General features: G+C 35.7%; 1 protein-coding gene across 1 annotated transcript; it reads left to right on the top strand.

The window, feature by feature from the left end:
* Positions 1-606: 606 nt before the first annotated feature.
* LOC141621088 (uncharacterized) lies at positions 607-2,833 on the top strand. Its single transcript, XM_074437799.1, has 3 exons — positions 607-910; positions 1,545-2,644; positions 2,828-2,833. The coding sequence occupies exons 1-3, from the start codon at positions 607-609 to the stop codon at positions 2,831-2,833; spliced, it is 1,410 nt and encodes a 469-aa protein (XP_074293900.1).
* Positions 2,834-15,013: the final 12,180 nt, after the last annotated feature.

Raw genomic sequence — 15,013 nt, 5'->3', positions numbered from 1 at the left:
ATTCAAATTATACATTCTACCTAATTAGCAAGGTAATTTAATTCTTTTAACTTATTTAATTTCATCTTTTGAATGTAGATTTTGCTTATTTTGTCTTGATTGTTGGTAATTATGTTGTTTTGTGCCTAGATCTACAACTTATATGTGTTAATTTAAGGTTGTTAAAAAAAAGCCCCAAATTTTCGAAACCCTAATTAGGTAATTAGGATGAACGATTTCTGATTTTTAATTGTTGTTTAGGTATGTATTTTAGGGAAATTAGGTTATTGGTAGTTGATTTATACTAAATTTGTTCAATTTTTTTTTATAGAATGGAAATTTGTGATTTTCCTCTTATTTGTTATTGGGATGGTGAAGTGTTGGAGCAAAATGGATGTGTAACCTATAGAGGAGGGAATCAATGTTTTATTCTAGCTAGTACAAAGATGACATATCTTGAATTAGTTGAAGAGATTTATAAGGGAATTGGTGTTCAAAGTTTGGGTACTCAATTGAAGGTAATGATGAAATTTCCGAGTCTTAGGGTGTTTCAAAATTGTTCCTCTTAATAATGAGGGAGCCTTTAAAGCGTTATGGGCAAGTATTCGTCATTCACATGCTCCTTCAATGGACATATTTGTAGAAGTTTCTACTAGTCAAATTGTCATTCCTACACCAAGTATTAGGCTAGATGATGTTGCTCAATTTGTTTCACTTGAAACTAATTACGTAAATGAAGGGGAATTTGATGGTAACTTAGAAGGTGATGAGATTGATGAGGAATTGGCAATACTTGATGAGAATTTGTTGGCAAATGAAGAAGATGGTGATGATGATCTTGTCTTTGCTAGTGCTCCCATCGTTGAGTTTAATAAGATTGATCAATTAGATGAGGATGAATTGAATAATTTGGAAAACTTGGGAAAATATGGTAAGATATGAACATGGGAAAGAGTTTGCGGTTGGACAAGTGTTCCCAAACAAAGCTTCACTTAGCGATGAGGTGACATCATATTGTGTTAAAGCAAATCAATTTTTCAAAGTTGCCGAATCAAAGCCTAATACTATTACCTTCAAATGTGGCCGGATTCCTACACCATGTAATTGGCGGTTAAGGGCTACACAAAAAGACTTTCATTCTGAAGTTTTTACCATTGTGACATACAAAGGTCCTCATGATGAGTCTTGTGTTTGTGACATGGTACCTCAAGACCACATGAATTTGAAACGAGCATTCATAAGTCATGAGATTCGTAACCTTGTTGAGGGAGATTGGGGATATAAAGTAAACTCTGTTGTTACTTATATTTTAGATAAGTATGGTTACACAATTTCATACACCAAAGCTTGGAATGCAAAACAAAGAGCAATTGAGGAAATATTTGGAGATTGGGATAAATCATATGAGTTCTTTACCTCGTTTCATGCAAGGCTTAAAAGAATCTAATCCGGCACTATTGTTCAATTTTATACAACACCAACAACTAACCCAAATGTGCAAAAATTCAAGCGTGTTTTTTGGGCATTTAAACCATGTATTGATGGCTTTGAACATTGTCGGCCAGTTTTAAGCATTGATGGAACCCACTTATATGGAAAGTTCAAGGGAACAATTTTGACAGCTATGTCAATTGATGCTAATAATCAAATTTTCCCGGTTGCTTTTGCTATTGTTGAAGCCGAAAATACCGATAGTTGGCCTTGGTTTATGTCATGCATAAGAGTATTTGTTACCAAAAGAAGTGGGTTGTGTGTCATTTCCGATAGACACAAAGGGATTATGAAAGCAATGAGTGAAGTTGGTAGTGGGTGGGAGGAGCCGTATGCCTATCATAGGGTTTGCATTCGTCATTTGGCTTCAAATGTTAATACAAGATTTAGAAATACTGCAGTTAAAGAAATGTTTGGGTCAACGGCAATGCAATTACAAAACAAGAAGTTTGACATAGGATTTCGTCGCCTAGGTGAGTTGAATAGAGAGGCACAACAATATGTTGTTGAAATTGGAATAGAGAAGTGGTCAATTTGCCATGATGGTGGACATAGATATGGAATATTGACTACTAATTTGGCGGAGGCATTTAATAATGTTCTTAAAGGAGCACGTTTTCTACCCGTAACGGCAATCATAAAGTGTGTATTTTTTAGAGTCAATGCATACTTTGTTGAGCGACGTGAGTTTGCAAGGAAACGGTTGATGAAGGGGCTTCATTATAGTCCGAAGATTACAACCTTGTTGGAGGAAAATTGCCAAAAAGGAGCATACCATAAGGTTGTGGCTTTTGACCATGTCGGAGGGGTGTACCAAGTCACAACACGTAGAGGTTCTCGACCCATGTCACATGGTAACCATTTGCACACCGTTGATTTATCCAAGAGGACATGTACTTGTAACAAGTTCCAAACATACAAGTATCCATGTTCACATGTGTATGCCGTTTGTAAAAAGAAGGGTTTAAATGCTACTCAATTTGTGGACATCGCCTATTCTACAGGAGAACACTTGGCTTCATATGCTTCTAAATTTCACCCTTTGAAAGATGAGGCTTATTGGGGTCCTTACAATGGGCCTAAAATAGTATGCGATGAGCAAAATAAACGGGGAAAAGGAAGACGGAAGAATAAAAGATTTCTTAATGAAATGGATGAGAAGAGCAAGAACAAGGTCACATGTAGTTTGTGTCGTGGTTTAGGCCACAATAAAAAAACATGTACTTTGAGAGTTAACAATTCACAAGGGTATTCTACTACTTACACTTGTCTTTAATTTTTTTAATTACCATAATTTTTTTAATTATTTGAACATTTATTTTCATGCTAATCTAATAATCTTCTTTTAAATGTGTAGGAATAATGGAACAACATCAACAACAAGGCCCGGTGAACCCGGAACTTCTCACACAACAAGAGGTACACCGGAGCAAGGCAATATTGGAAGGGCGGGACGTTGGTTCCCTTCGATGTAGGTCACACTTAGTTTCGCACAAGGGGTTTTTGGTAAGTGATCAAGTAGTTGATTTCATTAGGGACACTCGCTTTTTTTTATTCATAGGTTAGTGGGTTTAAAGTTTAATGTGGAATTAATAAGTGCTTTGGTTGAGCGATGGAGGCCGGAAACCCATTCATTTCACTTGACTATTGGCGAGGCTACTGTGACCTTGCAAGATGTTCAAGTGTTGTTAGGGCTACGGATTAGAGGGGATATTATTAGTGGACCAACCGCTTATAATTGGCCCTTGTTAATAATCGAACTCTTAGGCAAAACACCGGGTAGTGAAGACCTTAAGGGGGCTTCTTTGAGGATTGGTTGGTTGTTAGAAAAATTTAGTGGTCTTCCGGAAGATGCAAATGAAGATGTTCTACATCAATATGTGAGGGCATATTTGCTTATCTTAATGGCAACTATCATGTTTCCGGATAAGAGTGGTAATGACATACAAGTTATTTATTTGCCTTTGTTGAGGGATTTGAGTAACTTAGATAACTACTCTTGGGGAAGTGCCGTACTTGCTACTTTGTATCGCAATTTATGTAGAGCAAGCAACGTAAAGTCCAAAGACATTGGAGGTCCCCTTGTTCTATTGCAATTGTGGGCATGGGAGAGGATTAGTATTGGTCGACCTACACTCACGAGACCCGTTAATGCTACCCATCATGGACCAAACCCATTAGGTTCACAACATCAAATCAGGATTGACTCATTGGGTCGTAGGTGGGCAAGTGTGATTCGTAAGAGGCCGGAAGGGGTGACCACACTAATTGGGTATAGGGATGCTTTTGATTCAATGCGACATGATCAGTTTACATGGCAACCTTACACCCGACAGATTTTGTCTTTTTTGCCCCCGTTTTGTTATGATGACTCCGACGATTGGACAGTGATGGCCCCTATGATTTGTTTCGACATTGTTGAGTGGCATTTTCCAAATAGGGTAGCTCGTCAATTTGGGTGGAAACAAATTATCCCGTTAAACTCTGATACCGAACCAAAATTGCACAAAGTAGACAAAAGGGGTGCCTCTTCACGGAATTGGATTGAAAAACATCAACCCTACATAGCAAATTGGGTTAGGAGGGGTGATTTTCGGTTTCGTGGTGAAGAGGATGATATTGAAATGAACTACTTCGACCCCTACATGGTTTGGTACCGGGATCGCACTATTCTTCGCTTGAACCCTTTTCCCCCACAAGCTACTTATCAAGCACCCTTTGGAGCCACAGAATATCTTGTAAGTACACTTTAATATACTTGTCTTAAAATTCTTAACCAATATATCATAAAATGTGATTAGCTTATACTACTTATTTTGTTTTAGGCGCAAGGTTTCGTCAATGTCCATAATACATGTGATACGGAGCTTCGACAAATGCCTCTTGAGGTGCCTCCACATTCCAGGACAATGGTTTCACACCTACGGGACTACTCCTCTCAATCGCTTGAACATGTAGGCTATTCCCATCTCCTTCAACCAACCGTAGAACCAAGGCAAGAAAGTTCATCAATGGTTCAAGAGTCCCTCAACTTAATGAATGTGGATGACGATGCACCATTGGTTCAATACACAAGGAGGGGTAGACGCTCGAACTCATCCATGCCGGCTAGACACTCTATGTCTTCCATGCCTTCCATGTCTTCAATGCCGGCCATGTCTTCAATGCCTTCCATGTCTTCAATGTCACCCGTCAATGAAGAAGCCGTCAATGAAGAAGGTACCCCGGAGCCTAAGAAAGGGTTTTGGAATCGCCTTCGACGAAAAAGCAAGAAGAAGACTTGAGGATATGATGTAATAGTTAGAAGATTAATGGTTTGTTTGACATTTTAGATGGTTAATTTCTTTGACATTTTAGTTGTAAAACTTAGATTTTAATCCCCTTGTGCGAAACATATGTGTTGTGTAAACTCGGTTTTTATTTATAATAGGCAATGGTTTGTGTTGTCCTTTGCATTGTTGAGCATTGTTGAGTTTGGTTTTCTGTTTTGGCAAAGGAAAGATACGGACGAAGGGAATTTGTGCAGCAATGAAAAAAAAAAAATACAACTGGCTAAACACGCCATACGTATTGGCGTGTTTAAAGAAGAAGACACGCCATTACGTATGGCGTGTTTAGTTTTTGGCAATTTGATAGTCACTGGAAAGGGGTTGGAAAATTGGCTGCTGAAACCCGCCATTACGTATGGCGTGTTTTGTTCTCAAGACACGCCATTACGTATGGCGTGTTTCCTTTGCTTATGTTGTCCAGCTTCTGTCTTTGGTTTAGTTTTTTGGACTGCCTAAACACGCCATTACGTATGGCGTGTTCAGTGAAGTAAACACGCCAATACGTATGGCGTGTTTAAGCCTCCTACAGGCTCGTCAAAAACGAGCCTACGTGGACACCATTTCGATAATTGTTTTCAAAACCGACCCAAAACGACAATTCTTTTATTTTTGAGCATTATTTCAAAAACGGACTCGATTATTTATAATTTTGTTATAATATATTATCTTTTTTCAAGTTCGTACTTTCCATTCTCTTTAAACTTCTTTCATTGTCATTCCCAACTAATTTATTGTTCCTCCAAATCAGTAAATCACTATCGATTGCGATAATATCTGTTTGAACATGAAAGGATGATGATGATGATAGTCGAGGTGAGTTCCATCACAATATCACATAAAGGAACGAAAGAGATTCAGAGGTCACCGAGAAGCTAAATTAACTAACTGAATTTATAGTATCACATTATCTGCTTTATCTAAATTTATTTACGATCATGTGAAATAGTAGAGTTGATACAATTCAATATATATGTCATATGTATACGTCATTTTTTTTACAGCAGCTCTCCTATAGGACAGTCCTATACTATAGGACGGGCCTAATAACTACAAGTTAGCCCAATATCTAAAATTAAAAGGAAAAAGTAATAGACAAACGCAGTTAATTTTAATCCGTTTTCTTGATCCCCTACCCATTATCTTTGCATGAAGTAGAAAAACGGAATAAGGATAGAGAACTATAGAAGTCAACCGACAGTTAAAAATTGAAAGCAAATGGAAGGTGAGAAGTTAAGCACAAACTTTTAGGTAATTGCATATAGTGATAAGAGCATCTCCAATCGTAAGCTAGTTGCTACTAGCTTACCTTTGCCACATCAATTTTTTAAGCTATAATAATTTCAAGCTATAATTTGCTCCAATTGTTAAACTAATTTACTAGTAGCTTAATTGAACTCACTTAACACACCCACTATTTTTCTATTGGTTACATTCTTCATGTAGGACCATTTGAGCTACTAGCTCAATTTAAGCTAGTTGATGTGAAGTGCTCCAATGGTTAATCAAGTAGCTTGAAATCTTTTTTATTTGCAAGCAAGTCATTTTAGGTAACCATTGGATATGCTCTAATGAGCTACCAATTATTCTCTCCCACTAAAACCATAAGTTTATAATTTATAAGCTCAATTATTTAGCATTAAAACGACATTTGATTATTTGTAATTTGAAAACTTGGGATTTTCATTATTTTTCAATTCATTTATAAGTAAACGACATTCTCCTAATCATGTGTTATCAACTTAAAAGGTAGAGTTTTCAAAAGAAAATATTGTGTTTCCACCTTTACATATTGACCATGCAAATTAAAATAAGCTTGGAATTAATGGTTAAAATCTCAAGTTTTCAACTTAAAACTTAAATCAATCAAAATTACATCTTTGACACTTCAACTTAAAAGGTGAAGTTTTTAAATCAAAATATTACATCTTTTTTCACCATCCCTGGTTAAAATCTTAAATTTTTAACTTAAATCCCAAAATAATCAAAATTATATCTTTGACACCACAATTTGAAATCTTATGTTTTAACGTTAATTTCCACAATTTGAAATCTTATGTTTTCACGTTAAGATCCAAAACTTTTAGCATGAATGCTAATGTTGTTAAACTACTTAAAATTACCATTCTATAGCCAATAATTTAGGACATAACTATTCTAGTCTAAAATCTTGTAACTAAGCTTAAAATACGAAATATTTCAAATATATCCATATTTCAATTTTAAATGCTTATTAACTATCAACGATGATCATTGTTCTCATTTATTTCACCCTCTCAAGTCATTCCATTTTACAACTTAAGAATGAAAAATACTTTATTAGGTAATACGGAACTCGAACCCGTACCTTGTGCAATGCACATGCTCTTCCCTTTTAAGCTAATTAGCTTTTGACAAAATCTAAATTTATATTATAGAATTTTCAATTCTTTATTTTTTTGTAAAATAAGTTTTGAGCTTAAAATCCGAAGTTAAAATCCAGGTTTAGCAATTAAATAGTAAAGTGCGATTGAGATTTCAAAGTGAAGTATTTCTAAATGTTCTGAAGTTAAAATATAAACCTTTCAAACTAAAACCTTAGACTTCATAGTCTAATTTGTCAACTTAAATATAATACTCCTTATTTTCAAGTGAATAGTTTACATTTACTTTATTTCGTGGGAGGAAAATAAAATAAACGGAAAATGCACGCGGTGCCCTTGAACTTTGATATTTTGCCCGAAATACCCAATTTTTTTATCCGGAAAACTTTAAGAGGCTATAACTCGTATTTTTGAGATCAGAAAGTGACGATTTTTTTTTCAAATTGATTATCTTTTCGAGAACTACGACTTGAAAAAAAAAATTGTCGAGTTTGGAATTCGTGACCAAGAGATATGGTCACTCAAAGTTTGTTCGGTAAAAAAAACTTTGACGTACAAAAACTCCTAGCCACGGGATCCAAATACGACAATTTTTTTTTTCAACTCGTAGTTCTCGGAAAGATAATCGATTTGAAAAAAAAAATTATCACTTTTTGAACTCGTAGACATGAGTTATAGTCTCTTAAAGCTTTCGGGAACAATAAATTGGGTATTTAAATCGAAACTTCAAGGGCACCGCGTGCATTTTCCCTAAAATAAATGTAAATTATTGACAGGGGCGGAGGGAGTAGATGTTAACTTGAAAGATTTTATGGCCCTTTCATATTAAAATATTGTTTTAAAGAAAGTTTGTATCATCCACCATTTTCAGTAAAACGTATACACCACCAAAAAAAATTAAAAAACATTTATAACAGCAACAAAGCTCATCAATCAATTCATTCATTTGGTATCACGATGAAATTTTTGTGAACTACCAGAATGTACACATAAGAGGAGCGAAACTTAGCATACAATAAAGAAATAAACCTCGCAGGTGATACAAAATACAAAAAATCTCATGCATGTTACAAGTAGAAGAAAAATAAGTTGAAAACATACCCTGTTATAAAAGAAGATGAGTTTATATTATCGTCGATCTTAGATTCTTCACTTAAAGTTGGATTCTAGGGGATTTGAATTGGGAGATGTGGAGGGAAAGAGAGAGGGTAAATTGGAGAGAAGTGAATGAATTTCGTTGTTAATTGTTTGATGGTGGAAGCTGAAGAAAAAACCAAAAATGGAGAAAGAGTAAAAACGTTGTCCGAGATGTGGGAGAGTAAAATAAAATGAGACAGATATGGTAAATAAGAAGTTTTTAAACAACCAAAAATTTTGTTGGGCTTTTAGTTAAAAGGCTGGTCTTATGTTATAAGACCGCCTTATTAAACAATTAGTGTACAATTAGTGTTTTTTTAACATGTTACAAATAAAACTTGCATCTTTATTCAAAATACATCTTATAATTTCGGGGATAGTGATAGGCGGTCGCACACTTATGCAAAGATAATATTTATACCCTAGATAACAAATGAATGTAGTACTTAGGGGTCGAACCCAAAGGAGACGGGAGTTATTAATTAATTGTTATGGATTGAATTTTACCTTGATAGATTATCGATTAATTGATTGACATGGTTTGATGTAATTATAAAACAATAATAAAGGAATTGTCTAGGGAAGTCGGGTCACACATGCTAATTATGTAAATGCCCATGTCAAGTTAGGAAGTTGATTTTACGATAAATGTTTAGGCTTAAAGACACCCACCTTACGGCATTAGTGTCAACCATAGACCGGGTCCTAGAGAAACTCTCGTCCATGACTAGGTCGTCCTACTACACATGCTTAGTCTAATTCAATTCCGTGCCTCTCGACTTTAGAACGAATGAACAAACTTAATCGATGAATAAGGCCTTTAAACATAGATTAAACATTATGGTGCAAACATGTGATAGAAACAATTATACAATATTAACTTATCCTTATTTTGACATTTACATATTACATAATCAAGCATGACTTCCTTTATTCCCTAGACAAAAGAAACTACTCTAACATGGTGGAAATGTAAATTAAACTAATGATAAATAAAAACATAATGAATATATGAATTAGAAATTACCTTGCAATTGGAAATGAAAATGGAAATGGAAGAACAATACTTGTAATATAAATAACTTGTAAATGTAAATTGTTTTATAACTTGAAATGTAAATAACATAAAGTAAATCTAAACTAAACTAATAACTAAACTAATATAACTACTAAACTTAGAGAGAATTATGAGAAATTGTGTAGAAAAGATGGTGTGTCAAATGGTGAAGTCTACACCCTTTATATAGGAAATGAGGGGTGAAACTTAGAGTAAATACAAGGGGTCAACCCCAAATATTTTCTCTTAATTCCGTCCTTAATTGCAAATGGTATCGTCCTATGTTGACGATTAATGCCTTATTTAATGGTGTGATTAAGAGTATTAAGGAGGGCATCTTAAGTATTTTGGCATCCTAGGCTCTTCTTTAGCATCCAAATTTTCCACCACATTTTGGACTTGAATTCTTGGGCTTTGACTTGCACATTGACTTTGCTTGCATTTTCATTTTGATCCAACACTTTATTCATGCAAAATTCATGCACTTCTAACACTTCAGTCCAATCTTGCTCTCATACTTAGCCTTGCTTCTAGTGATAGCACATTTTATAGTACTTTAGCTCATTTTTCCTACAAAACACACTTGAACACACAATTGCACTAGAAACACAATATCAGATTAAAAACACTTTGATAAGTGCTAAATGATATGTAAAATCAAACTAATATAAGGGGTTAAAATGTATAGAAAATGCACTTATCAGATAGTAAAATGTAGATTTGACCAACGGGTTAGGTCAATTCAGGTCGTATTGTTTTCGAGTTTGCAAGATTCGGGTTAGGTCATTTTAGGTTCAAATCATTTTCGGGTCCATGTTTTTATTAACAATTTACGTATGAATAATATTTAATTTGAAACAATAAAAATAGGGTGGTGCTCATTCATGGACGAGTTTTACTCTTTTATGGACGGAAATTACCATTTTACCTCTTTTATTTCCACTCCCCAATTTTCAATTCTCCTCTTCAACTTTACCACCTGACCACCTCCCTCCCCCACTCCGGCCACCGCCTTACCACTACCCTTCCCGGCAATTATCAGACCCACCGGACCCACTCAGGCGCCGTCGTCGACCTGCCTCAAACGTCCACCCATACCCGCCTATGCCCTCTTCTAGACCTGCCCCTACCACCATGTCGCCCCCTCACCCACTACCGCCACCACCTCTCCCTCTCCGACGCCTATTCCTTGACGCCCCACCCCCGTCAACCACCACCGCGCCCACCCCAGCCATCCCAACCATCAGTTCTTGATGAAACCCTAATTTTAAAATTTAGCTTAATTAGATTTGTAATTAGTTCATTTCGATACAAAAATTTGATATATTGTAAACAAAATTACAAGAGTTACTTCTTTAATGTATGAATTAAGTGAATAATTGATGAATTTGGTAGGATTTTGATTAATTTATGGGAGGAAGAGAAAAATAAAAAGAGAAGAGAGATTTTTTTTGTCTTGTTTTTTAAAAGGGTATGGAATGGAAAACTAATGGAAAAATGTCCTTGAATGAGTAAAAGTTATACATGAAAGAAACAACTATGTTTTTTAACACCCTCTCATAGCCTCACTTAATTCTCAATGTCAATGTCTCCTATTAACTCTCTTTTAAAAAAAAAAAATAAAAAAAAAAATCTCTCATATTCATTAATCTGCCAAAGACTCCATATTGTCGATTCTCTCTACATTTTTTTATCTCTCTCTAAAAATTGTTCTTTGTCCAAGTTTCTCAATTTTTACACGATTTTGATATTAACAATAAGTCTCCCTCAAATGCCTTCATTGGCCATTTCGCCTTAACGACATAATCACAATTTGTAGTTTGAACATTATGTGAAAATAGAGATTTAGAATTTTTTTTGACGATGATTGGTTTTCTAACTTTGGAAATGCAGATTTATTATCAGTTGTGTCAGAATTTCCAAATACTTATTTTCTGTGTAAAGTAAAGATTATCTTTAAGATGAACATTTTCTTTCAATCGATACAATTCTACTAGGTTTTGATGATGTATAAATAAAACTAAGAAAACTTAATTTCCCACTAGAATGTAAATACACCGAAACAAATCAAACTAATCAGTTAAATTATATTATATACCGAAACACGATATTTTTCCCGATAAAAAAAAACATTGTATGCTCCATTTAGCATAACCATCTTCACATAATTCATCATTACATGTGTGACACCCCTCGATAGGGCATCAAATTTAAAGCGGAAATTACGAGATTTTTAAAACCTTTAAAAGTTTAAAGTGCGAAATCCACCATAAGTGATCAAACGAAAGTGAAAAGAAAGATAATTAAGTTTTACAATTTAAAAACAAGTGCGTTGGGGAAAAGATATCCCACGAATGAACACAAGTCTAACGGTAGGTGAGTCTAAGCAAACTATAACTAAGGTCCAAGGGTCAACGTTCTCGCTAGCTCACACGTCTTCCCCATAATCTGCATCACAAACCTGTCATTCATGTAAACATGAACGCCACAGTCAGTGGGGAGTAACTCAGGGTTCTCCCAGCCACAATATGTCGAAATGCACATAAGCAAGAACTTAATTAAACATATTGATCATGCATCATACTTGAATAATATGAACAAGGGAATATAACGATAATCATAACGAGATAGGCATGTTGCATTCTTAAAGAGATAGGCATCGAATCATATGAAGAATATAAATAATAGATCAATTGAATAGGAAATACATGGATGGAAACCATAGCCATTACTTTGAAAACCTCTTAACAACCATAGCACGGGACGTGGCTACCAATGTCACATTCATACTTATGGCTTGCATCTCACCATAAGAACGGATGGGAACATCGATCCCGGCGATCTTATCGCAACTAGGGGCTTGCATCTCACCACTAGTATCCGATAGGACCAAGACTCTCACAAATAATCATATAAGACGTGAACTCTCGTATGTAAGAACACGCCAACGACCGTAACAAGCAAGACATTTACAAAGGCTTTGACTCAAAACAAGACAAACCCCTAGACTTCAACCTCCTGGTAGGACGACGCTCATATACGGTCCTAGTCTAAATCTGGCCAGACTCTCGGGATGGACGACACCCGATTCGACATACAATCCCAAATCGTATCCAAGACTCGATCCATGACACCTAGCCGTGCCCCAAGGTCGAGTAACCCCAAATCGGAACCATGGTACCTAACCGTACCCCAAGGTCCGAAGAGGCGGAAGGAAGATAGCCCAACTCGGAAACAATGGTACCTAATCGTGACCCAATGACCGAGGGCAAATAAATAAGGAATGTCGAGTAGTCACACAATGTAAATCGTCACACTCCGGTCACAAATACGAGTAACAATGATTGCATGGTTATCACGTCAATAAGCCTTAAATCAACCGATTACCAATAAGGAAGGAGATACGTGCATAAACCATTGATTATTAGAAGTTACAAGTGAAAAGGAGCACACAGGGGACTCCCAGCCGGGAGGGGTACCGGCGGCCGGGCCACCGGCTGGGGCAACACACCAATTGTTGAAAATTAATAAAAGTTTACAGTGCTCTCCCAGCCGGTTGGTGGACCGGCTGTCGGGCCACCGGCTGGGAGTACACACCCAAGCACAAAAGTCACAAAAAGCTTACAGAGAACTCCCAGCCGGTCGGTAGACCGGCTGCCGGTCCACCGGCTGGGAATACGGCCAAATTTTAAAATCACATGAAACCTTCAGTGTACTCCCAGCCGGTTGGCAGACCGGCCGCCGGTCGACCGGCTGGGACTACAGGCTTACGAAATATGTCCAAAAACTTACAGGGAATCTCCCAGCCGGGCAGAACACCGGCCTGACGGTCGACCGGCCGGGAGTACATACACACGGGTTCAAGGCAAAACACTTCCAAACTATTTGAAACCAACAAAAATCGTTTCCCATCAATTGTTTACATATCCTAGCATGATTCTAACTCGGAAAAACAACATGTTTGAGAAGGAAATCCAACAATTACGGATTTAAAGCAATAAAGAATGAAACTTTCAATCAAACATGTGAGGAATTCATATGAGGATACAATCCAACCAAAATTCAAGTAGAACACAACAAAAATCAGATTTCAACATTTGAAAGGTTAAATTAACAAACAAAGCACACAAACTTTAACATAAAAGTCGAGTAACCCATCACCGTTACCTTTTTGCACTTAAATCCACAAAAGACTCGTCTACCTTTCAAGAATCCACTTCCGGGTTAACTAATCTTTCTCCTAAACATAAGAAAACACAAATTAAGACTAAGAATCAAAATTAGAAAAAGGGTACCATGTGTAAAATGGTTCGACAGCCCCATTAATGGAGGAAAGTCGGATCTTTTCTTACCTAGAAAGATGGAGGGCGATGAGAGGAAGAGATAGACGCGAAAATCACTTGAATCGGATAAGAATTGAGCAAGTTATGGTGTTTTGAAGATTTGAAGGAGAAATGTATAAAAATGGTGGTGTTTGGTGAAAGTGGTGCTGAAATTGTGAGGAAGGAGGAGGGGTTAGGGTTTTCTTCATGATATTTATGAGGAGGAAAGAGTAGTATGTGAGTCCATTAGTCATACTAGGCCCAACATGCAAGATTGAGTCGATATACACTAGAATTTTTGAACAAAAAAAACATAAAGGTTGATTTATTTTTGTTAAATTTCAAATGTTGGATTTATATTTGAAAGACTAAGTAAATGCACAAAAATAAATGAAGAAAATCCTAATTAGTATTGAGTGTTGTTAACAAGGACCATATGCAAAAATAAAAAAATGCTCGTAAGATAATTAAATTTCTCCACTTGTAAGTGACCTTATTAGGAAAATAATGTTAAAACGGAAAAATTCAAAAAATTAATCCATATTACAAGTGACATTCTCATATTAATCGGACATATTTAGCATAGGATATTCTTAACTATGACCGTCATCTTCTCTAAAGTCTAAACAATCCAAGGTTCATAATAAAATTCTTAATAAGTAAAAGCATCATTGTTGAATAATTTGGATCTTATCTAAAGTAGGAGTAATTTTCAAGGTAAAATACAAAGATAAACAAAAGTTCACATATTGATGTACCAGTCGTATCCTTGCAACTATTATCGCAGCTTTTGAACACATCTTTACTATGTCCTCATCCTCTGGAAAACTGCAAGGTGAAGTGGTTAAACAATTAAAAAAATAAATTAATCCAAGTTTCGAATAATAAATTTAAGTTAATTCTACTAACTTTCCATTGCCAAAAAAATTAATCCATGTTTTGAGCAACAAACTTCAGTTACTTCTACGATTACTCCATCCAGTATGTTTCATATATGTTGACAAATGAGAAATTTATTCTTTATATGACATTATGTATTTTCCTACGCACCATTAGTTGCGGTTTTTTAATGTCATCTCATGCAAGCCTCCTCTAATTGGTTAATTTTGAACATTTTACCTTTTGCAAAACTCAAACTAAATGTGAAATTTACTAAAACAGCATATAAAGAATAATGAACGGATTGTATTTTTTATCAAAAAAAAAAGTAATCCAAATGGCAAAACACACAAGGATCCACGTAAAATAACATCCATTGTACATTAGTAATTTCATTTCGAGGTCGAGACATTATATGCTATAGTAAAAATGCAAAAGAAATTTTCTCATTCTTGACAG

The sequence above is a fragment of the Silene latifolia genome, chromosome X, assembly GCF_048544455.1.
Source record: "Silene latifolia isolate original U9 population chromosome X, ASM4854445v1, whole genome shotgun sequence".
Taxonomy (NCBI): domain Eukaryota; kingdom Viridiplantae; phylum Streptophyta; class Magnoliopsida; order Caryophyllales; family Caryophyllaceae; genus Silene; species Silene latifolia.
Note: the sequence above shows the minus strand (reverse complement) of the source record. Positions and strands in the feature narration are given on the sequence as shown.

What these genes read in the sequence shown, in the direction of transcription:
- LOC141621088 (XM_074437799.1), top strand. Translation starts at nt 607, where the DNA reads ATGGACATATTTGTAGAAGTTTCTACTAGTCAAATTGTCATTCCTACA. An exon ending in GGAAAACTTGGGAAAATATG is followed by an intron (nt 911 to 1,544) that starts GTAAGATATGAA and finishes ATTGTCGGCCAG; the next exon opens with TTTTAAGCATTGATGGAACC.